At 45.5% G+C, this 26,093-nt stretch overlaps 1 protein-coding gene across 1 annotated transcript in view; it reads right to left on the bottom strand.

Annotated features, from left to right (window-relative positions):
- LETM1 (leucine zipper and EF-hand containing transmembrane protein 1) overlaps window positions 1–26,093 on the bottom strand; it is a 919,975-nt gene that overhangs the window by 838,716 nt on the left and 55,166 nt on the right. The window contains exon 3 of the mRNA XM_069632136.1: window positions 10,157–10,619. Coding sequence (XP_069488237.1) covers window positions 10,157–10,619 — 463 coding nt within the window. The remainder of the gene's footprint in view (window positions 1–10,156; window positions 10,620–26,093) is intronic.

The following is a 26,093-nucleotide window of genomic DNA, read 5'->3' as shown; positions in this document are numbered from 1 at the left end:
CATCTTGAACGTGTCCTTCCTGAGGAATTTATTCAAGTTCTTTAATTCCAAGATGGGTCTCTATCATCCGTCCTTCTTGGGAATGAGAAAGTAGGGGGAATACCAATGCTTGTTCCTCTCTGCTACAGGTACATATTCTGTTGCACCTTTCTCTAGCAGGGTTAACATTTCCTGCAACAGGAGCGGATCCAGAATTTTGATAGAGTTGTATCCCGGTGGATGGACCTGAAGTCTTTATTCTGAAAAGGAAGGCAGTAACCTTGGGCTGCTGTTTCAAGTGCCCAAGCATCTGAAGTAATGCCTCACCATTCTTTCAGATGCCGATAGATTCTGCTTCCCACCGGGGTCTTGTGGGTCAAGACCTCAGAGTGGCTTAGAGGCGGAGGAGGCAGTAGCGGCTGAGGGGACAGTTGCCGCTGCTGGGGCTGATCTAGCACCACTTGCCCGTCGACCACAAGGATATCTCCTTTGTCCTCTTCCTCTTCCAAATGAGGAATAAAAAACGACTCCTCCAGGAAGATGAGCCCGAGTAGGAGTGTTGATGAGTTTGCCGTATGGAGGCGCTAAGCGATTTAGCCACCGCCTTAGAGGTCTGCAGCTTCTCCAGGCCAGTCTGCCCTGCTACCAGACAACCACAAGCCGTCAAAGCGCATATTGAGTAGTCTGGCCTGCACATCTCTGCGTAGCACAGTGCTAGAAGCCATGGACCTGCTGATGCTGTCAGCAGTGTCCAGTCCTGACAGCAGACATTCCCCCATTGCCTCCTTTCCATCTTTCACAATACCCAGGAAGCCGTCTCTGTGCTCGCCTTCCGGAATGCGCTCAGCCGCCATACTAATACAGTCCCACAGGGTGTAGGTGAATCTGGAAAGGGTACAAGTAACGTTGGTTGCCTTTAAAGCCATACTGCTTGAAGAAAACATTTTGCGTGACCATGCCGCAATTCTTTTATCATCCCTATCGGGGGAATTGATAGGTAAGCAGATTGCCTTGTGGATATAGCTGCTTGGACCACTAAGCTTTCTGGTGTCATGTGCTTAGTTAAATATTCTGGATCAGATGATGGTCTATATTTTCTTGCAAAATGTTGGTTTACTGCAGGTCCCGATTCTGGGGTTTCCCAATTAGCCATGACCTTCTTTAGAAGGGCTGTGTGAAAAGGTAGTATTGTATCTTTCTGAGGACCTTGGCTCAGAATATCTGTCATAGCATCTTGTTTGTATATGGGTGAATTTCTGTTCCAACCCATGAACTCTACAACACTATTCATAATGTTCCTGTATGCTGAATCAGCATGATCAGTTGGGTCAGGTCTGTCGAATTCCAATTCAGGCGAAGTGTCTATGCCACTAGCTGATTGGAGACAGTCCTAGAGATCAGACTTTTTTTATATGGATCAGTTAGCTCCTCATGTGCGTCTTTTGTTCCATACTTCAACACAAATGGGGAAGAATCTTCAGAAGATTGTTCCTCTTCATAAGTGGAAGTCATAGACTTGAAAGTCTTTTCTTGGTAAATGGGTGTACACTTTACCCGATGTTGGCATAGATTTCACTTGTGGCGTCGATGACGCTATAGGAATCGATTTTGTACTCGACAAAGTCGTCGATGGCGTCGATATTGTTGAACCTGGCTTCAATAAACTCGAAGGTGCCTTCGACAAAGGCGTTCAGAATGGTGTCGACGGAGCTTTCGACACAGGTGTCGAGGAAATTTTGGAACCTGACGCCATTTTGTCTGGCACTGCCTTCGATTTATGCACCGATAGGCTCGACTTGCTCTTTTTGTTAGGTACCGGAGAAGGTTCTCTAGACCGTACCCTCGACGATGTCTCGCTGGGTTTTGAGCTTTTAGTAGTCTCTGACCTTCCCCTGTCATACGAGGGATGAGCTGGGGTATGGTCTTCACATGACTACTTTCAGGGGGGGCGGGCCGCATTCTCTAAGATTTGTATTATTGAGGCTCTGAAGGCCTCCCATTTCTTAGGGGAGTCCTGTTTAGTTGGACAAGTAATAAACCCCGTGGAGTGAAAAGACGAAGAAGAGGGAGATCGGTGACGTCTCTTCCTCGAAGATTCCTCGATCGAGGCTTCTTTGCCTTACGCCGGGACAAGACTTTAGACTCCCCAGAGTCTCTAATTTTCTTCGAAGAGGCCTTCGAAGTTTCCTTCCCGCCACCAATTTACATTGCCGTTCCTTGAGAGCTTTAGGCATCATGGCCTGACAGGATCCGCATTCGTCAATCTGATGGTCGGGACTCGGGCACCATAGACAAACTCGATGGGGGATCAGTGATAAACATCATCTTCCCGCAATTGTGGCATTTATTTTAGCCACTTTTTGTGGTAGAAGATTCGAAGATTAAGATATCTTGACGAAAGACTGAAGCGCCGTTTTCGAACACACGAAGCGAAAGCTTTCTGAAAAACAGCTTGTGCTATTTGTACTATGGATGACGTTGATGCTCTACGCCAACCTTCGAGGGACATCGACGGCACGCCATCGAACACAGCGCCCTCTGGTGTGGAATTTTCTTTTCCAAAGCAGCAAAGGTAATGATACGAATATCAAAATTGAAGAATACGTGGGAGGACACAAACCATTCGAAAGGCTGTCTACACTCCTGCTTTCCTCCATATAATCCTCTTAAATTATCCAAAAAATAATAACAAAAAACTAAATCTCGCCACTTGGTGTAACCACACTCCTCCTTAAATCATGCACACCACACGTCCCTTCACACCCTCCCCTTGTTATCCTACGCAAGGGGTGTACTCACATCTGCGTGTTCACCCGCATTCCTCCGCCAAGGGGTCCCAATAACGGCCTGCACTCTCCCAGAAGCCGGACCCTGCTCCAGAGAGCAGACAGGAATTCGGTATAAACGGCTCCTGCACACCTCTACTGTCTGCACGCTTGGGACTGGTCGCGGTCCTTCAGAGAAGTGGCCTGGAAGACTCTGTCGTCGCAGGGGTAGCTGGGATCACGTCGGGATCAACAAATGTTGTGAAGCCACATAGATGCTCACATCAGAAGAAAAAGAAAACCACTAGGGAAAAAGGCCCAATACACTATTGCAAGGAAAACAAGGTTTATTTCCAGACAAAAATAGAAGCGCCAACAAAGAACTGCATGCTGCGCAACGTTCTGCCAAAATCAGCACAAATAACACTATATGAAGGCAGACAGCGTCAGTGACATCACACACAGTAAAAACCTGTACAGCTGGTTGGTGAGACCCTACACATAGGTCATCTGCTCCAAAGGAATTGCCAGTCCATTAGTCGGAGCCTAGTCTGTCCATGTTCTTTCAGGTGGGTGATGCTGCATTCGTCATCAGTCACAAGGCGGCTTACTGGCAATTGTGTACAAACTAAAACACCACATCATTATCTATGAAGCTATGCACCTGGTATGAGCAGACAGGGGGCTCAGGGGAAAAGACGAGGTCATACTAACTCAAACACTTCACTCATTCCCAGACAGGCTGGCACCTCTCCAACGCCTTCCACCCACGTTCCGGGTTATAATTTCATCTCTCCATGCACAAATCACGTGACCTAGTAGTGAAGGCAGGGAAGCCCTGCTTTCTGATCTTTTTGATCGATTGGGAGTCCAAAAGATTTATGATCAATGGTCTGGGGCTGGCTGGTACCTTGAAATTCAAAGGTCTTAAAGTTAGGGCATTTGGGTGCTATAACTTAGAATTGGGACTGGAGGAGGGGGTCGGAGGACCGTGTCCTGCTCCTTGTGGGATTGTATTATACAGAGACATTCAGTCCTCTTCCCATGGCCTTGCAGGGCACATTCTTCCCAGAGTGTGAAGGCTGGCAACTTTTTAGACAATGAAGGGTTTATGGATCTCTGTAACTCTGGCCTTTCTCATCAGTGCCTGGGATACAACCTATCCCTTTGCTCATGTTCACGACCTACGCCTGGGATGCTTACTGCTGCGCAGATTTGTGTTACAATATGACTACTAATATCCAAGATGGCTGCTATCCGCATATGTGCACTACCTCTATAAAGCATGCGATAATGTGATAGTGTAGAGGCCTTTGCCGGCATCACCCCACCCCCCTGGTCTCTTAGATTATGTCTTGCGGTCTATGCCTTATCCTGAAGCGCTTGGGGGTGCGGAAGGCTCGTGTCCCCTTCCCAATAGCCTGTAAAGACCCCCTCCTTGTTCTTATGCATACCACAGGAGCAATTGTTGGCCATGCCTAAGTTATATTAAGTTAACATATACACAGCTGGGTCTGGACAGGTTATGGTTGTACTCTGAAAAAGCAAACTTTCTGGTGTAGCGTTGGAGTATGCAAAGGAAATGCTCAGCCAGTGTCCCGAGAAGTACTTGGATCAAGTCGAGGAATTTTTCATGAAGTCGTCGTATGCAAAACTTTGGTTTGGAATATTACCTTTGACAGAGGTGGCAAGTTCATGGAAGGAAGAAAGGAAACTCAATAGTGTTTTTACTGCTCTCCCTAGTGAGATAACCACCAACCTTTTCATCAAGAATAGGAGAATAAGTATTGTTTGGGAATCCCTATTGTTAGTAAATCAACAAAATAGGGGCAAGTGACTGTGCTGTTGCTCAACTATCAAAATGCTCATAATGTGCAGTTTAGAATTGAGCAATATACTTCTTGTTTTATGTGCGATACATCAAATACGAACTTTAAAAGGTATGATTTCACTGTGAATATACAGACATCACGCAAGAGCTGGATTGCTCCAGAGAGTATTTGAGCTGATGGCAACATAGATTCTAAATGTGCTATGTGTCAAACATGACTCCTTAGAGAAGCAACTTTTAGAATAAGAATAATTCTCACATCATCTCATGCCTAACACACTTTGGCTGCACCACAGCTTGCAGTAGAGGGATTCATGAGCAGATGACCGTTATGGTTATCTCGCACAACTGTTTTATCAAGTCTTTGGTACACAAGTAGTCCTCACAAAACATTACCGTCTCCAAAAGCATTCATTCCTGTGGATTCAAAGTAAACGTTTTCATTTACACAGACCATGCAAATGTAATTATGTCTGTGAAAATGTAGGGAGACCTATATTGCAGAAAGCATTTGCTGCCTGCCTGCCTGCCTGTCAGGTAATGCCTGTTACTGCAACAAAAGAACAAGGTGCTATATCCTTGTTAACAATATGGCAGCACAAAATAACTGCTTTACTAGCAGTTAGCCTAAAAACACCTTTTGTCCTTTCAAAGATTTTAGTTTAGTTATCAGCCAAATCGGGTCAGCGGTTTTTGGGCAAAATTACGCCAGTCTTGCCACATCAACAATATTAAGGGGTACCTTTCCCAGATTTTCTCTTTAAGAAGGTCTAGTGCACTCATTCACGTTATATATAGGTTTTGATTAGCCGCAGAGTTGTGGAGGCGGCCTATACCTGGCCTACATAATGGCTTGACATGGGCTATTATAAAACTATTTAAATATGCATACCAAACTTGAATTCTTTGTGCTGGACAGTCAAGAACAACAATTACAGAGCATCCCTCTAATTAGACACACATACAGGTTAACTCTTGGGTATTGTAAGGAAGGCACGGTATCAAACAGTAAGACGGAAACAAGTGATCACAGTTCAAGTGGGTTTATTTAACTTCAATTGTGTTTGAAAAACTCCTATCTAATCCTAAATCTAAAGATGGGGCAAGCTACAACAATCAAATAATATTAACACGGTTTCTAGTGGTGTCTTGTCAAAATAAAAGGCCTATATTAATAAATGTATTGCAAATCCTTACTTCTAAATACAAATAGCGTGGGAAACAATGCTTATGCAAACGAAAAGTGTTCAAGAAACGATATGTCAGGATATTCAAATGGTTGGCTTCCCTTCCCCACATTTTCAGCACGGGACAAGGCGGCACACTCAAGCGTAGCACAGTCTCTGGCTTCTCTAGCACGAGGATGCAGTTCAAAACTTCAACATCCGGGCCTTCTGTACAAAGTCTCCGTCATTCAAAGTCTCTTATTTCAGAGGGCCTGATGCAACACGACTAACATCAAAGTTCCTTTCTTCTTAGGATTTCACATGTACAAATTCTCGCATGATTTTCTGTTCACCCGGGTCCCCCTCTGCCAGGCTCAGACCCACTTTAACACAAAACCTTCAATTGTCTCCCTCTGCCAGGCTCGGACCAAATTCACGTACTTATCCAAACTTTCTCTATTTCATCAAATTCAAAGACTTGACTGTGTGCATGATTTTGCTTGACCCGTCGCAGGACCACTTTGATTCACATTTATTCGTTCTCTTTCCATTTGTCTCCCTCCGCCAGGCTCAGACCAAATGTATCTACTGTTATTATTTCTCAGCTGGATACCTTACAGAGACCTTCGATTGAGAACCCACGCGGTGCTGGACCACTCCGTTAAAGGGATTGTAGGTTGCTTTAAAGTTCAATCACTCATCAGCAGTTTAACTTCACCCGCATCTCTTCTCACACTCATTTTAACAACGTTTGTTCCAGCGCTCGCCATACAATGTTGCTGCTTACAACCTTGGCTTCAACACAGACCGGTCTTGTATGGTTCTCCCCAAATCACAGGCTGTGTTGACTTCACTGATGCAGCTTTATTATTGTAGCCAAGGACAGTACTACAGCGGCTGGCGATTATCCCCACCTAAATTACTGACACGGGAGGGCCCCGGGTATCTCCGACACACAAAGCAGGACTGTAAAGCCTTGTTTCCTGGTCTTACGCCTTCTATTCTCAAGGTCCCTGGAAAGTATTGGTTCCTTGTCGAAAAGGTCAAGGGAATTACCCTCCTTGCGATCCCCTTCGGTTTTTCTGTCTTTCCCCTCTTGCTCAGCAACCGTCTCGAAACGGCCATTTCCTCATGTGCTTTGACTCGCTCAGAGTGTGCTCTGCCTTTTATCCATGTGGGGAAGTGTAATGGAAGTCAGGTGTGAGTGATTGTCGATACATGCCTGACCTCGCCTGACCATAGTATTGGGACATGGTCACGTACACGGCTCGAGTGTTGGTGTGTTTTCCCTTATAGCAGGCTGTCTGTGAGAAAGTGTTTGTGTTGTAAAGAGGTTGTGTGGGGTAGAGTTCCTAAATATCCTACAGAGTAGGATGGGGTAAAGGTGTTACAGGGAATGGGATACCGCCTCTCACCATCTGGTGTCCCACTCCCAGAAGACTCTGCACCCAGGTGATCCTCCCGCAATGGTCCACCCCCAGGAACTGGATCCAAAAGCGATGGCTGTGTCCTGGCCACCTGCAGGACAGATCCCCGGGGACTAGTGGGCGAGACACCCTCTGGTTTCTAACAGTATTCTGCGTTTCAATTAAGATTTAAATATCAGTGGTTCTACATGCATTTTTCATAAAATTCTGAAGACATTATTATAGGTACATTAACGAAGAACATGGTCTCAAAATATAGACACTCAAATCTGTCTTGCACTAGCACCTGCAAAGATGAGCGACGGCAGCAGGTATGGCATTTGTAACTTAGGAACCACACAAATGTTGAACAAAATAGTTGAAAACAATGACCAAGTTATCAGGAGGAGATCCTCTTCTGTGCTTAAGAGGTTACATTTTAATTACCATCAACTTTCACAGACTGTTTTCAGGGGTGGAGGGAGAGTGGTTGGACAGAAGTTAAAATAGACACCATAGAGATTTCCTGTGAGAATGTTACTAACATCATCTGCATTTTAAAGGAGTGGAATCACCAGATAAAGGGCTATTGTGTGTAGGTTTTAATGTGGAATACCTACTTTTCACTGCAGTTACGAGGATGGAGTTTACCTAACTGCTTTAATGGCGTCAATAGTGTATGCTAATCAAAGTAGAACAACGCCATGCAGCTTGGAAGTTTTCTGTGGTAACAAGATCACACAAACTAATGTCCTCAATTTCCTCTATTCCCCTCTCTCATCCTTCCTCCATCCTCCCTCCCCAGCACCCAGCCTTCCCTTGGCCCCCCTCTCCCTTTCCCTCCTACTCTTCCCTTTCTCGCCCATTGCACCGGATTAGGTCTCTAGACAAGTCCTCTCTATAAAAGTCTCCTTCAAACAGGTGCTCCCTCCTCCTCCAGAACTATCAAGGACAACATTGCCTGCCTTGCGCCATCCTTGACTAGTTTCTGTATCACTCCTTTGCCACGGACTCATGCTACCCCTCAAGCACTCCCTTGTGCATCCTCTCCTCAAAAAGTCCTCTGCCGACCACTCCTGCCAGGCTAACTACCGTCCTATCTCCATTACTCCCTTCCTGAGTAAACATCTGGAGAAGCTGGTCATCTCCCAACTGATCCAACACACTGAATCTGTTGGTTGTCTCCACGACCACCAGTCTGGCATCAGAGCAGCTAGAGGCCGGAAACTGCTCTAATGAACAACTGTGAAGACTTGCTCTCAAATCTTGGTTCCAACTGTCCATCCGTTCTTATCCTTCTGGATCTTTCCTCTGCCTTCGACGCAGTCAATAATGCCACACCGACAAATCGGCTCTGTGACAACCTGGGCTTCACAGGAACGGTACTTGACTGGCTGACTTCATTCCTCTCTAATCGACCTTCCCAGGTTCAACTGGGCCATTTTCTCTCCCCTATCACACTCTCAACCTGCAGTGTCCCCAAAGGCTCTATCCTCTCGCTGTGGCTCTTCAACATCTAACTTTCCCACATGATCTCCTACTTCTCACCTCACTTCCAGTGTTATGCAGAGGACACAGCTCTCCTTTAAGCTTACCTCTTCTTCCTCCTCTTCCACCTCTCTCATCCCCGACTGTCTGACTGCTATTCAGGCATGGTGTGCTGCCAATGATCCCTGCATTAATGGAGGGACGGAGCTCCTTCTCATTGGGACCCCAGCTCACTCCTACCCTCTGGGCGCCCTAGATGGGTCCCCTCACCCTCTTTTGAGTTAAAAAACATTGGTGTCATCTTTAACTCCCCTCTCTCCTCATATCGCGGACCTTGCCAAGAAGACCCACTATCAGCTGCACCTCCTCAAAGGCATTCTCCCTTTCCTCACCTTCCCCCAGAAACACAATGTCTCCAGAGCTCTGGTCCTCTCTTGACTGGATTAGTGTAACAACCTCTTCCTCAATATTCCTTTATCCTCCCTTCGCCCCCTTCAAGTAATCCAGAATAGGACTGCCAGACTCATCCTTGGTCTCAACACCAGGGACCGCATCTCTCCACTGGCTCCCGGTTGATGCTGGGAACAAGTTCAGGACCATCTGCATTATCCACAAGGCTTTCTGGGGCCTGGGACCACGCTACATCCAACTTTCTCTCCCTAAATGCCTCCCTGCTAGAGCCCTTCGGTCTTCTAGCTCCAACTCTCTGCAGATCAGTCGCTTTGATAAGCAGAAAGTGGGGGTAGATCTCTCTCCTCTGCAGGAGCCTACCTCTGTAATGGTCTCCCTGCGCCTCTCAGGCTTGAGCCGGATCACCTCAAGTTTTGGAAACTCAACACCCTTCATTTCTTTTCTTCCTTCCCTCTCCCCCTCCTCTACTAACACCCATGTCTGCCACAGTAACTTGCTGCCTGGTTCCCTCTGAGTTCTACAGGGCACCACCAACCCCTCCTTGCACTTTGCATGTGGAACCTGACCCCCCTCACACCATGTAATCCCTGGCACTTGCCCTCCTGCCCTCCCCTTAGCACTCGCTTAACCCTGTGGCCTTCTTCCCCCCCCCCACCCTCCCCTTTCACTTGCATCTCTCCTCTTTACCCTGCACTTTCCTTCCCACGCTAGCATTTTGCGCAGACTGGCACTTCCCCCGCCTCCTCCCTCGCACTTCTTGTTACTGTACTTGCACGATCCGAATGTCACAAGTCCTAGTAGGACCGTTATTGTTATCTTTCTCCCTCTTCTCTGCCGCCTCCCACTTTTTGTCTTGAGGCGCCTTGAAACACCATTTGTTGTATAGGTGCCTTACAAATATCCAATCAAATTAATAAATGCCCTGCAATTTGGTCAAGTGTAGATAGGACTACAATAATTGGATTTCTCTAACTATGATCAGCACACGTATAAACCCTGAAAGACATATCTGGCAAACACAAATCAATAATAATTGGAGATGCTGCATTTAAAGAAGCACAGTTTCTGCTTTCAAAGGCGGAGGCCTCAACACTTGTATTTTCACAGTACCTGTCTTCTTTCTCTGCGAGACAAAGCGTGGCCTCTCAGAATCCTCCACAGCATTCTAGCAGCAATCTTTGTATCTATCCACAGCAGTCGAAAGCCATGATAATAATGCTTCACTTCATCCACAACCCTGTGTCCGATAGACTTTTTAACCGTCTCAACATCTGTTGCTGGGCTGTAAACAGGGCCCCCTTCTTCCAGTTTCTTGTTTTTATCCTTTATGGATTTAAGCGATTTTTCCACCATCGAGTCATCATAACAGGGACGTGTTGAGTGCCACCATCGGACTGATAAGTACTGTGGTCGGACAATATTCTGGCCAGAGAGGGGTGTCCACGGTACAAGAGATCTTGAGTACTTGAAGTACATTCGATCTGACTCATTAATATACGATCTGTAGCAATCCCTTCTTTGGGAGGAAACGGAAACAGGATGGACAATAGTGCAACTTCCAAGATGAACATGCCTGAAGAAACAAACAAATAATTAGGTTTCCTGGTAGCATAGGACACATGTAGACGGAGAAGTAAGCAGTTTATTTCCACAGAAAACGTAAACAAAGTAGTTATAATTTTCTTATAATGCAAAAATCTAGGGTAGGACATATAGTCTTGCTCAAGTGAGAGGTGGAGGGGTAGCTGTGGTAAATGGGTCCGGGGAGGCTAATTCCCAGGCCATAAGTGCTCTGGAAGTCTCCCGTAACATCCTGAGCAATGCAAAGGCGTCAAGGAGAGTTCTAAGCACATAATCCCTCCGAGTTCCACCACCCCTGGGAGCAAAGGCTTCTAGCACGGGCGAGGGGTGATAAGCCAGCTCCAAAAAACATCCAATGTAAGAATCTGTGGCTTCCCTCAGCACCAAGTTGCTGCAATGACATATGTGAGCTGGGGGAAGCTGCAGTGCGAGGATGTGATGTGCAATGCTGGGGGACATATTAGCAAGGGGAGTTTGGGGAGTGGTGAGAGTGAACCACATCCAGGTCCAAGTGAAGTCACTGGAGCGGCAGAGGATGCAGACCACAGCATGGCAGAGCCATGGGGAAGAGATTTCTCAGAGGCAAAGTGTGAAACACAGCCTAGTAAAGGCAAAACAAAGCAAGTAAAATGACAGGAGAAATTATTTCAGACACAGCCAAAACTCCTATTTGTATGCTTCAAAGAACTTACAAAGCTACATTAAGGGATGGTATGCCATAGATTATTAACCTTTCTTCAGCATTACATCACAATGCTTTCAGTGTTAGCTGAGAAGTGGGCAACCTAAGATACTCATTAACTCACATAAGGCTGTGTGTTGGCCTGCAGTTTTCTTTCTGTTGTACACCTACCACACCTTCACAGCTCTGTGATTTGCAAAGAAAAACATTGTGCAACCATCATGGAAAAGGGATTTGCATTTTCTTTAAAATAAAAAAAACAGCAATTACTCTTTTTTCCAAATCTTACTAATGAAGTGCAGAAAAATAAGCCACTCCCTGCGAATACTTGCCAATTATCGATTATACATTCCATCTCATAACTATGTGCCTACCCCCTAAACCACCAGTGAAGAGGGAGAGAACTGGAAGGGTAGGAGGGGAGAACACTTGAGGAGAAAGGACACCCAGGGATCAAAACTGCAGAGAACCAATTTGCTCCTGTTACAACCTTGTTACCTTGACATCAACCACTACCAGGACCCACTTCTGGCTCCCGAGCGTAAATGGTACTTTAAAAACATACTTATGCGACATTAATAGTGGGTGTTTCCTTACAGGTATAAAAGAGCATTAGTTCAAGTTAGGACAGTTTTCTCAAGTCCAACTAAGGGCTTAATAAAACCATTCAACTGAGGCAGTACAAGACTCCACTCTTAGTATAAGGCTGTACCACCTGAGTCCATGGTAGCGTAGACAGAGCAGCCAGGCTTATCTTAGAAGCGAGAGAGGGCTGTAGAATCAGTACAAGTGAAATTGTAATACCAATGGTCCAAAGAAACACTTTGTATTGTAAAAATAAAGTATTTATTTAAATACAGGTAGGCCCAGATAAATCTAGGGGTAAGTAAGCACTAACAAATTATATTAATCACAATATAAAAACACAACACTATACTTGAAAAGTGCACAGACCCAAGTATAGACCTTATTTGAAATACCCAACAGTTGTTCTAGGGAAGTCAAAACCTTTTCATACACATTCAGTATAGGTCAAGCCTATTCCTGGGGAGTAAAAACCAATGGTTACTTTTTACAATTACATTCAGTAATGCAACGGCAGTAAACCCTTCCAGTTGTATAATGATTCTTAGCACAAATTACCTAATCAGTGAACTGGACAGTATATTTTTGGTGAATAGTGGAACACTAATTCTAGGTGCACTACTTTTGTATTAACACAGTTATACTAGGTGAGTTAACCCCAAGGATGTAATATACAATTACAGGTGCTTTTGAAATCAGGGAACCCCAGATAGAAAGGAGCAGTAACTCTTGTAACGTATTGTTGGATGGCACACAGCTAACACAAGGTAAGTAAAACCCACATACCTTTTTAACCTCACAATGAAGGGGAAAGTAAAACCCAAAGTCACACTTTACTGAATGACTCAGTTATTTTAGGTAGGCAACAACCTAATGTAGACTTATTCTAGACAGGCTGGCTAGCAGCAAGTCAGGGGAAGCAAGACCCAGTTGGGGAACACTCATACAATTACCCTCAAAAGGACTAATCTGATGATACCAACACTTGACTTTTGGGAAGAGGCACAACCTAATCACAGGAGAGTAAAATACCTTCAAATCTACATTCTATTAGAATGGAAAAAAAGTTTCAAAAAGGAACAAAAAATGGTAAACCATACTTTTAAGAATAGTGCATCACACATGCAAGATCAGTAAGAACTTTTGTAACTGTTCACTCTTAGAATTACAGTTACCATCCAACTCTTTACAAGTAAGTAACTTGTAAACACTTATTTTCTTTTCTAGGCAGAAGTCCCAATCCCTTGAAAGTCTTTCCCTTATTCTTGGAGCATGAGTGTTCTCAGTGGCAGAAGGGGGTTACTAGGACTAGTGACCAACAGGCAGTGTCCGAATAGGTTCTTTAGTAGCAAATGTCAGAGTTCCTTAGTAAAACTGGGCAAACAGGTGAGTACTTTACTTCTAGGTTTAGCGGAGGGTCCAGGGACTTCACAGAACACCCTAGCATGATTCTGGCAGTGGGACTGGGGGCACTGGATGAGAGGCCTCCCAGTCACAGAAAACAACCCACAGCTACATAGAAATCCTAACAGGCTTAAGGTAAGTACGTACCCAAGCCAACACAGTACCTTAGCATTGAAGAAGATTTTTGCAGCAGGAGAACTTCAGGGTCTGCAGCCAAATACCCGATCAGTGGATTCCTTGTCGTGGTGACTGAAAACAAGACCTCAGAAGGAGCTTTGCAGCAGGGATCAATGAAGAAGGCCCTAAGCAAGGTTTCCCTCGCGGCTGAATACGGTTCTGCGGATTTGGTGCCTTTTCAAGGAGCAAAGAGCAAGACAGAAAATCGCGGTTGAATTCTCGTCATTACAAAGGTCCAGCACTCTGCTGAGGGGACTTTTCGGACTCGATTCGTGTCTTTGGAGATCCACTAGCATGCCCACGAAGTTTCAGCGAGATTCGTAAGACCGCGCACCGCAAGATGGCTCGAGGTCCCAGGGTATTGGGGTATTGCAACAACGCAAGGTCGCAGCAACGTGTGATACAAAGGGGTGGAGGAGTAGCTGTTATCACTAGGGCAACGCTGGCTCTCAGACAGATCGGAGGTCAGCTGAATCACAACTCAGACTACCTCCGCCTCAAACTCCAGCTCACGCCCAACCATACCATCACGCTCCATGTTGTCTATCGCCCACCCGGCCTGGCTTCAGATTTCCATGACGCCATTACCCACGCACTCTCGGACAACCTCAAAAACACGTCACAAACTCTGCTCGTAGGCGACCTCAATCTTGGCCTAAATGACCCTAGGGACACCAATGCCATAGCCCTACAGAAAGCCCTATCCACCCTTGGGTTCACCCACGTTATCTCACAGCCCACACACGCCAAAGGTCGCTCCCTTGATTGGGTGTCACACAACAACTGCTCCCTCTTGATCTCCGACATCTCACCCATCCCTTGGTCAGACCACCACTGCATCAAATTTGACCTCTCCTCTAAGGGGACTTCGACATCTACCATCCCACTCCCAGCCGCTCTCGCGAGACGCTCACGTAAACTCACTATGGAAAACATCGCCCCTTACCTCGCGGTTCCCGCGCTTAAACACCAGTTCCCTAGTGACCCGGAGGTTCTAGCATCCACCTTCAATTAAGTCATCACCTTAGCAGTGGACACAGTAGCCCCGCTCACCCTTAAAAAGGCTAACGCCTGGTTCACGGAGGAGCTCTTAAAGCTTCGTTCCAAGAAAAGGGCAGCTCTAGCTAACTGGAAAAACCGCTCAAATGATACGACCAAAGCTATTTTTAAAGCTGTCTCCAAGGACTGCAGAAAAGCCATCATTCAGGCAAAAGCCTCCTCATATAAAACTAGGATTGAAGGCGCCAAGTCGGAAACCAGGGAAATATTTGCTACCTTCCGAGAACTGGAGTCTCCCGCTCCACCCCCCAGCCTCCCCCTCCCCCCCCCCGACCATCCTAAAAGATGACATCTGGTGCAACAAAATTCAAAATGCCATGCTTGACAAATTGGAAACCCTGCATACCAAAATCCTAGCACACCAAAGTGCACTTTCCAACCTCATTGACAACTGTAACACCACTACTAGGGTTGAAGCCTCCTCCAACCCTTTGTTCGATTTCAAAGACATGAGCGAACTTGAAGTCACTGCCCTCCTTAACACTATTAAACCATCTAACTGCAAGGGCGACGCATGCCCAGCGCAGATTATTAAAGATTGTGCTTCCCCTTTGGTCCCCATCATCACAGCATTCATTAACTCATCCTTCCGGACTGGACACGTTCCAACTGGACTCAAAGAAGCCTGGGTCAGACCACTACTAAAAGAATACTTCTCTTGACCCTTCAACCCCTGGAAATTACAGGCCCATTACCACGGTGCCCTTCCTGCTCAAAATTCTTGACAAAGCAGCTTATCTGCAAGTTCAAAAATGTATCGAAGACAATCAACTCCTAGGTCTTCGGCAGTCCGGCTTCCGGCCAAGACATGGCACGGAAACAGCTCTGCTCGACCTAAAAAATCAAATAGACGACCTCAGAGACGCAGGCACACCTGCACTGCTCCTACTCCTCGACCTCTCAGCTGCTTTTGACTTGGTGGACCACAAGACCCTATGCCATCACCTCTCCACCGCAGCCAACTTCTCCCCGAGGGCTTGTGTCTGGATAACTTCCTTCCTGCAGGACAGAGTCATGAAGGTGTTCTCAGAATCCTCGTGCGCCAACCCCAGCATCATCAAGTGCGGGGTTCCACAGGGATCGTGCATAGCTCCCACACTCTATAATCTATTCACTAGACCACTATTCAAAATCCTCGACGCTCTGGGCATCTCGTACACCAACTATGCAGATGACACCCAGGTGCTGATCCCCCTCTCTGGTGACTACACATCTGACCTTAAAAACCTCAATGCCATCTACTCCACAATCCAATCATGGATGGCCAAAATCTGGCTTTGCCACAACAGCGAAAAAACAGAACTCCTGCTGATTGGGGCCCCTCCACCTCGAGGAAACTAGATGAACATTACCAATCCTACACAGTTGATAACATCCCTATCACTGTCTCCAAAGTCATCAAGACACTGGGTGTCTACATTGAACCTGACCTATCCATGAACAGACAGGTCAATGCAATCGCATCCTCTGCAGCGTACCACTCTAAACTCCTCAATGCAGCTAGACCTTACCTCTCCCAAACAAATTGCCTCACCATAGCTAGGGCAATAATTGGGTTGAGGTTGGACTACTGCAATGCCCTCTTGGTAGGCACCTCCCAAAAAAACGTGGCCAAATTGCAAGTGGCCCAGAATAATGCCCTCAGGGTCGCAACCGGCATTTCAAGACGTGTACACATCTCTGAGGCCAGGAGGAAGGTCCACTGGCTCGCGGTCAAGGAGAGATTTACGTTCAAAACACTCGCCCTGGCGCACAAGTGCATGCACGGTCGTGCCCCACCCTACCTATCTCAGAGAATCAGCTTGCACACTCCTACTAGGCCCACCAGGGCGGCCTACACCAACAGAATACTTGTACCTTCCACCTGTAGGGTGAAAGCGGGCGGTACAAGCTTCCCCAACATGGCAGCCACGTTGTTGAACTCGCTTCCCCCATCCATCAGGGGGATAGACTCCCATCCATCAGGGGGATAGACTCCCATGCAACCTTCAGGAAGGCCATCAAAACTAGACTCTTTGTCTAAACAACCTCTGCTATGCATACTGTAACATGTTTTTTTTTTTACAATGTACTGTTTTCCTGCCTCACTGTCATGAAATTGTCCCTTGTTAACCGTAACTAATTTCTGTTCTCAAGTCTCTGCTGGGGCCGCATTTTTGTAACCCCGATTCAAGCCTCCCTAAGCTTTCTCATAGCGCCTCAATGCCAGTGCGCTCTACAAATGCAAATAAAATAAATATGGCTCGAAATGCAGGTCTTCTTGAGTCTAGTGGATCTCACCAGGCTCTGGGTCAGGGTTGTCTTTCAGAATCCCCAGGTCGATTGGAAGGAAGGGCTACAGCTGGCTCCGGTTACACATCAGGCTCTCCGACCGCTGGAAATTGTTTGACCCGCGTTTCCTTCATCTTCCTCTTCGGTTTCGGTCACAGTGATGGGCTTTTTTTTCAGCTTCCAGGTTTTCAGTATTTATCAGGAATTGCAACACAACCTCTGCATTCTCTCCCCGTATTTTACAAGAAGGGGCGGTCTGGTTGTCCAATAAGGACAGCCAGCCTCCCCCCCCCCATTGGGATTTGTCCCCATTCAAGCAAGGCGTAAGACAAAGGGCTGGGGAGTATTGGACTCCTCCATCACTTCCTGCTCTCACAGACAGACTGGAGCCTGGGCGGGGAGTCCAGGGGACTCCCGCCGAAGACAAAAGTCACACAAACAAGACAGGGGCCATTTTGGTAAAATGAGTACCTTTACACAGCCCGCGGTAAAGGTGCACCAAATTAATACAAGGTATCACTGCCACCAGCCATTGAAGATAAGCTTGTCACTGTAACAGAATTGCTACAGTTTTAATGTGAACAGGGATTCATTGCATCTCCCCAGCACTCCACTTAAGATGGGGTGTGCTGATTTCACTTAAAATGTAAAAAGGGATCCAAAGATCCTTTCTACCCTTGGGAACTGTAGTTCACTCAAGGTTAGCAAACAAAAGTTAAAAGGTGATCCCCTAGGGCAACTCAGCAACAACAGGCACTTATTGCCAATAAGTTGTTAAAGAGGATAACCTTATAACGACACTATGGAGAGTCTTAGAAATGACAACCATAAAAAGAGTTAGAGATTATGTGAGTGTGGAAAAAGGTTCCCACTCACTGAGGTATTAAGGAAAAATATCCCACTAATAAAGCAAAAATTTCTGTGGTTGACCCAGGTCAAGAAGATTTACCAGTTCTGTGCAAATCTTACCTAATAGTTCACGAACCCTGTATTGTGTTTTTTACTATTATCTGGAAAAAGGTTGCATGCATGTCGGGGAACTCTCACCTTGTTGCCAGTTACTAACTTGATTATCTGTGATACTATTTGGTCTTCTCGGACCACCATTTTGTTGACAGTTTTATTAAGATTCTTGTTCTTTGTTTTCATTGTGTTACAAAAGCTGTTTTCTGCTGCTGCAAAACACTGGCTAATAAAAAATGTTTTATTTTTTTATTTTTTTCAAAAGAAGAGCTTAATCAGTCGGGTAAGAATATGGTTTTCAGTCTTGGTTTTCTTTTCTCACAAATTCCAAAACATTACGGCTTCATCTACCGGTGATAACCACAAGATCTACTCGGCTGACTCACTTGCAAACGTGCTGGGTGCAGCGCAAGGGGGGAAAGGAGGGAAAGAGCAAGGGAGGGAGGACTTTCTAGCACCCCTTTACTCTAGCTCTTTTCTGTAGCAATGTAGCAATGGTGTTGGCGATACAGGCCAAACCCCCCAAAATGTTCTAAAAAAGGCCACATGTGTTCTTAACCTTCTTAATTTTTGTTAGTTCAAGTATTAATCCAGTTGTTGGAAAAACAGAGTTCGGGTTATTCTTAGTTTTGACTTGTAGGTGTAGCTTTAGCGACAACTCTGGGACAAAAAAAGCTAATTGTGGAGAATATTATATAGTAAACAAACATCTGCGTGAGCAGCGAGCCGAAAGATGGGTAAACGAAATTGAGTAATCAGAGAATAGCATTAAGGACACAGCAGAAGGTGTGCAAGAGGCATTTGCCTCCTTCTACGAAGTCTTATACAGTAGGGCAGAGACTGCACCCTCAGGAGCCAGAGCCGCATACCTAAGAAACACACCTTCCCTCATTATCAAAAACCGAGACTGAGATCATTGAACCCCTGATTACGGAGGATGAAATAAGGAATGCCATTGAACGCATTAAACTGGGGAAGGCACTTGGTGAAGATGGCTTCACTCTGGGTTTTTATATAACATTTGCACCGTTCATAACCCCCTTCCTAACGACACTTTTCAACAACTTAATGGAAACAGTAGAGGTACCCAACTCATTTGACCAGGCCCTCCTCACGGTGATACCCAAAGAGGGCAGAGACCCCAAACATTGTGCTCCCATCGCCCAATATCACTTCTTAACATTAGTATTTAGTATTTATTTTATTTCTAAAGCGCACCAGGCCCAGGGGCAACCGGGCACATAACTTAGATACAACATGATGAAAGCAGAACATGGCATTATTTACAATGTTTACAGATGAATTACAAATTTACAATCAGAAAAATAGCAATAAGAAGACAAGCAGAATGTATATACAAAGGTACATCATAAGTACAAGTTAGGCGGTGAGCCGGTGTTAGAAGTCTTGGGAGGACAGCCAGACTTTGGTAAGGTGTTTGAATCTCATCACATATATGCCAGCCAGAATGGAGAATCACCTCCCAAAACTGGTACACTCTGACCAGGTGGGATTTGTGCTTCGACGCCAGGGAGCGGATACAATGAGGAAAACGCTACACTTGATACACGAAGCCCAAGGAATGCGAGAGGACCCCATGCTCCTCTCGATAGATGCAGAAAAAGCGGTTGATAGGGTGGTGTGTGATTTTCTCTATGGGGTCCTTATAAAAATTGGGCTAAGCCCAAGACTACTCTGGGGTGTAAAAGCATTAGACTCATCCCCGAAAACGTGCGTAGCGGTAAATGCTGGGTACTCGCAACGGTTCCGCTTGGGAAGAGGGACCAGACAGGGATGGCCACTGTCCTCTTTACTCTTTGTCCTCTCACTAGAAGCACTCGCTCAGAGACTCAGCAGGGTAGAGGGCATTACGGTGAACGGCAAGATGTACAAATTAGGATTATATGCAGATGACATGTTACTACATGTAACTAATCCCCTGACGTCGATTCTGGCAGCGACTGAGATAATTGAAGTATATGGTCAATTAGGGCTCCAAATAAACCCTGTGAAATCAGTCCGCCGCCCGATAGATAAACACAGAGATGGAGATGTGGGACGATTCACACCTTTGGGCATGAAAGTTAGTCTGGGAACACTACGATACCTAGGCACTAATGTCACCAGAGAACTCAAGGGCTATATGAAGCACATTCTCCCCCTCTCTCCCCTGATGTCAGTCATAGAAAATTACCTAATATGCTGTAATCGACTCACGATCTCCTGGATTGGGTGACTCAACGCCATCAAAATGGTGATATTACTGAATATCCTATATCTGTTTCAGATGCTCCCCATACAATTACCTCATGACTACTTTGCAAAAACAAAGGCCTCCCTATTGCTCTTTCTCTGGCAGGGCAAGAAACCCAGAGTCCCTTATACACTCTGACACCTTAAAGATAATGGTGGGGTGGGACTCCCAGACATAAGTCTATACTATGAAGCCTCCCAATTGAGAATCCAGGTCCCACATCTCACACAGCAGTAGAATTTACAATGGGTAGACCTAGATAATCAACTTCTTCATCCTGCAACCGTAGGGGAAGGAATGGATATGGATACCCAGGCAGAAACTACTCAAGATAATACGGTAACATCCGATTCTGAGAACCTTATGGAGCATGTGGAGACCGAGAAGGGGAATGAGAGGGCTCACGACGGCCCTCTCATGGCTCAGATTGCCATCTGGCCCAGATGGCCATCCCCTTTGGGACATCTTAAGGTACCCGGAGAGGTTTCAGACATGGTTTGAAGCTGGCCTTGAAAGGACAGGTCAATTATGGAAAGGGGGAATCTTCGTTACAATTCGAAGAAGCACTTGGGCTTGGGCCACTTCCAGTTTTTCCATACTTGCAATTGAAGGGTGTCATGACCAGGGACACAAAGGACAAATTACAGAGAGAACACACCACATTTGAGAAAATACTGGATACTGGCACTGGCTCAAGTAGACTGATAGGTGCACTATATAAAGCCCTAGTAGGGACAAGGACATCTCTCTCCGATAGGCTTAAAGAAAAGTGGGAAGCTAATCTCGAAAGGGACCTGTCTTTGCACACCTGGCTTCAAATATGTAGGAGAACATCACAACCGTCCACTGCATGCCAATACAAACTTCACGGTATTAAACTCCTCTACTGATGGCAATATGACCGAGTCAGGCTAGCTAAAATGTACCATGGGGTGACTCCCCTTTGTTGGCATGAGTGTGGGAGGAGGGCCCACTACTGGCATATGTGATGGGGGATCATACTGAGAGAAAGTCCTCCGCTGGATTAAAGAGCTGGACGGAGAAATAAGGGAGAAAACACTGATGCTGATATTATTTTGACAAGAAGAAAATGATGAGTTTATGAAATTACCAAAGATGGCGCATGGCCTGCTCCATGCAGCAAGGGCATGTCTTGCAACATTTTGGAAAAGCGAAAATCTCCCGAATAAAACTGAATGGATCAAAGTAGCACAGAACTTATATTGGATGGATTAATCAGAGCTCAGTTGAAATAAAAATAAATAATTTTTTTTAAAAAAGGTAAAAAAAGGCTTCCTCTCTTCCAATAGCCAAACACAACCTTAAATACTAAGAGATAGGACTCACCTCCCACCACTCCTCCGTATACAAAGCAAATTATCCCTATGTACTACAATCAAGTCCGTTTAAGGCGACAGAAGCCATATCCTGGTTTGGAAGAATTGTCTCTAGTAAAATGTATATTCTGCCCAGATTATTTTTCTACTTCAACGCCCCATCTAGAACGATCCCTAAAACGATCCTAGGAAGAAAACAGGACATTATGAAATTCGTATGGCCAAATGTCCAGCACAGAATCTCAAGCTCGCGCCTACACAGAACCCCTCTCACACCTTCTATCCCCCTCTCCGGGGGGCACAGGAGTTGGATTGGATCGCATATCACCAGTTTGCACAGATGCGGAAACCAATGTTGTCTTGCCCACATGGGAGCAACCAGGATTAGCGTCATAGGTTTCTGTTGCAGTTTGTTCACTATTCTGCTCAGTAGCGCTTTTGGGTGGAAAAAGCGTAGGCAAATTTCCCTTACCAGCTCATCCACAGGGCGTTCTCCTTGGTTCCGGGTTGGGGAATCCTGGTTTTAAAGTCTGGGCATTGTGTGTTTAGGCTTGTGGCAAACAAGTCTAAGGGATGAAGGGATGATAGCCCCAGAGGGAGAAAATATTTTCCAAGATGTTTCTGCTGAGCTGCCACTTGTGCTCTTCGAGTAGAGGATCTCTGCTTAATGAGTCCACCAGAGAATTGAGTTCCACTGGAACATGCTGCGACTTAATGAACATGTTCCGCTTGAGTGCCCACTTCCAGATTTTTTGTGCTAGCCTGGACAGAGTTGGAGAGTGTGTCCCCCCCCCCCTGCTTGTTTATGTAAAACATGGCAGTGGTGCTATTTGTGGGATGTTTTCACCCATGCATCCAAGCCCTACAACAGTACTGTGTGGTGCTGGCCGCAGAAACATTAGAATGGCCACTAGAAAGCATGCTGCTCGCTCAAAACCAGCCAAAAATGTGCAGTAAAAACCGGAACAATAGGCCGCCACCCACTTTTGCCTATATTAGTGAGCACAGGAGGTCACTGCCTAAAAACACCATTGGGCTACACACACAGTAGCCTGGAACCACTTGGAAATAGCAATACTGATTGCCAAAAGCAACCCAGAGCTGTTTGGGAATTCATTTTCTTGATGTCAAAAATTGCTAAAATCATGGCTGACGAAACAATTAAAAAGATCCCACCTCCTTGTTGGGGGGTCAACATCATTCTCCCGCAAGAATCCACATGAATCTGAGGTCCACAGAAGTGCATCCATATTTGAACAAAGTATATTTTGAGGATTGCTTACTGGTAAGGCGGCGGTCAAAAATGGGTGCAATACCGGTGCTGGACACTGACCGGCGCTACCTATCTAAATTCTGACAGGAGACCTGTATTTCAGGAGCTAAACAGTAACTTAAGTTAGCTGAGACTTCAATGGCTGGCTGTCCCCGGGAAGCCTTCACACCTAGTCTTCTCAGCAACAGCACAGGAAATCACATGGTCCTGTTGATTAAGAGGGGGGAGAATTTCCCTGCAGCCTGGAGAAACAAGACAAAGGATTTTTTCAGATGAATAGAATATGCTGATTTGGGTGTGCCTGAACAACACTGTCTTAGGGGAAGGCAAGACATCTGAACTCTGAGTCATGCCAAGTTTCTAGGGGCGGAGACAAACGACTGTGGATTCAGAGAGTCCCGCAAATATATGTTTTATGAGAATACTGATAACTAGTTATACCAAGCGGACAAAAATGTACAATTTGGAGATTCTTAATATGCAAAAATTCACTCACAGTTTGAGACTAAGTTGGACGCTGTGGGATGTTCTGAGGCCAAGCCCCGTAATTATTAATATTGTGGGTGCAGTGTTTATACTAGAAACCTAAGAACTTCCAGTAATATGCTCAGAGAGGGTGTGTACCTCCTAGTAAGATTTGATGCAAAATTAATATAGCGAAACCCATCAAAAGCACAAAATGTCATTTCTGAACCCAAGCTCGTAGAAACATGCGACTTGAACCGAACGGTACCTTAAGCAATCTGTTATGCAATTTAGGTAATATAAGTAGGGTATATTGTAAATATGCGTTTTAGAAAAAGATGATCTGCTGTACGGACACAAAGGGGAGTGTCCTTTCCTTGAGCCATAAAGATGATACATGACGACTCATTCTGACTCACAACTCCGTTCTCCTGTCAGAGGACAGAAAATCCTCTAACCTATCAGCATCCTCAGAGGGTTGAGCATAGAAAGTCAGCCTTCCCACCCACTTTCAAAAGACATAAAAAGAACCACTGAGACCCAGATAGGGACATTCATTTTCCACTCTTCAATCGATTTCTGCGCAGCACTTTGCCGGAGGACTTCAAACCCAGATAGATCCAGAGACCAGACTCTAGAACCCAGCTAGAACCTTAAGCAGGGGCCAAACCCAAAAGCTGAACTCTTTTCAGGGGCCCCAGAATCCAGCAACCTAACCAAACTATTCAACAGCCGGGCGAGCTGTTTGATTCTGGCTAGAACCCTGTTCCAGAACCATATCCAGACCCAGAAAGCAGAGCTGTACCCAGAACCCGGCAGACCCAGGCCAGACCGCTGCGCAGTGCCGATAGCAGACCAGAGGCCCCACTGTGAGCAGAACCAGTGCCAGAGACTGTCCCGTGGCAAGAGAACCGCAGCCCAAACCTGACCAGATCTGTGACGAGGTCCATTCCCTTCCAAAACTAGGAGCGAGTATCTAGAACTGGCCAGAACCCATCTCTTAGTTTAAAGTAATCTTATTTCAACCATTTCAACCTGTCCAGAACTTCACAGAAATTGTGTGTCCGTTCTGTGATTTCAAAGCTGCAAAAGTGTCATCTGTCATTCTGAAATATTGACTTAATTTCTGAAAATCTACCTCCACAAAAATGTCTGTATCTTTTGAACCATAAAGCTAAGATCCTAAGCTTTCCAACAAACCCAAAACGACCTTCTAGCTCCTTATAGTTTTTCCGTAATCGCGGTTTACACACTCGGAAAAAGTGCCACAAATTGCAATTTGGCTCAATTTCACCACTTGTAAAAATAGCTGCTTCTTCCTTTCCACTGCTGAAATTCGTTTTCAACCTGATAATCACTCCTGAATCATTGCTCGTGTTGACCTGAACTAATTCAAAGTAGCTGTCACCTAACCTGAATCTCCTACAGGGAATTAAAATCATTTTTAACATATTTTTCACTACACTGCAATCACATTTAAAAGTATTTGGCCTGTGTTTTAAAATCATCCCCGTTTCTCTAAGCTTGCTGGGGGGAACGGGAACTGAACTGCTTTTGATTGTATTCCTGAAAACTGTGTGCTCTCCTTTCCATCTCTTTATATTGCATAAGGGGGTTGGGGGGAGAGTTGTTACAAGGGAAAAAGTGATCAGATTATCTCTTGTTGAAACCATATCCAGTTTATTTCTGTGCTGCATTCTTTCCATCATTGCTTTTCCTTGAAACCATACAAAGTATTCTCTGCTACCTTATCCTTTCTATACCAACTCCTAAGTAATTAAAGAATTGTGCTACTGTAATATTATCCATTGTTGATCACTGTCATATTCAGAAGTGTGCTATCAAATATTAATTTATTCATAAAGGTGCAATATATATATTGTTTAATTTTCCAATAAACCTTTCAATTCACAAAACAAACCTACTTCTTGGCTCAGTGAGGTCAGGGGGATTCAAAGAGAGGGGCGTTATATAAAGGGTTATCATCCAGATTTAAGAACATGACATAAAAATATATGAATAAGGGCTTCCATTGGGCATCCCAGACTAGGCATTGACTTAGTTGGAGTGCTTGATTGAAGTCACTTACATATTGAGGATCTGAGCCTTCTGACCTGATCGATGCACTTGGAAAGCTTGAAAGGCATTAAGCACTGCTAGCAGCTCCAAAAGGTGTATGTGATTTTGGCTGTGATCTTTGTCCACTAGCCATGCGCTGTGTGGTGAAGTAATGGGCTCCCCACCCGGTGAGGGATGCGTCTGTTGTGACAATTGCTTGCACTATAGGGTTGTGAAAAGGTTTTCCCGTTACCAGATTTTCCTTTGTCCACCAGCGTAGTGCTTGAACTAGGGTTAGCAAAACAACCATTAGATTGTCCACTGACCTCTTGCCCAAGACCACAGTTTCGCTAACCACCCTTGGATTGGGCACATGCGCAGCCGTGGGTGCGGAACCAAGTAAATGCATGAAGCCATCATCCCAATGAAGCATATTGCTGTGAGTACAGTTATTTGGCGACTGGCTAGATACTGAGGTATTCGCAGCAGTAGGCTTAGCACTCTTTTGTTTGACGGAAAGACTAGACCCTCTTCTGTCTATATGACCGCTCCTAAGAATGGTTTTGTTTTGCTTGGAACAAGACTTGATTTTTTTCTCGTTGATTGAGAATCCCAATTGAAACAGAAGATTGATTGTTCTCTGGGTATTTAGCTTGCAAATTTGGGGGGATTCCTCCATTATTAGCCAGTCGTCCAGATAAGGGTACACTGGGAATGATTCTCTGCGTAGGTGCGCTGACACTACCGCTAGTACCTTGGTGAATACCCTTGAGCGGAGGGTATGCCGAAGGGTAGCACCTTGAATTGGTAGTGTTGGTTCGCTATTTTGAAGCGCAAGAATCCTGTGTGTGCTGGGAACATTGAAATATGACAGTATGCATCTTTCATATCCAAGGTTGCCATGTAGTCCCCCTGTTTTAGAAGTGGGATTACTTCCT

The sequence above is a fragment of the Ambystoma mexicanum genome, chromosome 6q (genome assembly GCF_040938575.1).
Source record: "Ambystoma mexicanum isolate Mex_15411 chromosome 6q, UKY_AmexF1_1, whole genome shotgun sequence".
NCBI classification, from domain to species: Eukaryota; Metazoa; Chordata; class Amphibia; order Caudata; family Ambystomatidae; genus Ambystoma; species Ambystoma mexicanum.
This window is presented reverse-complemented; position numbering and strand designations above follow the sequence as displayed.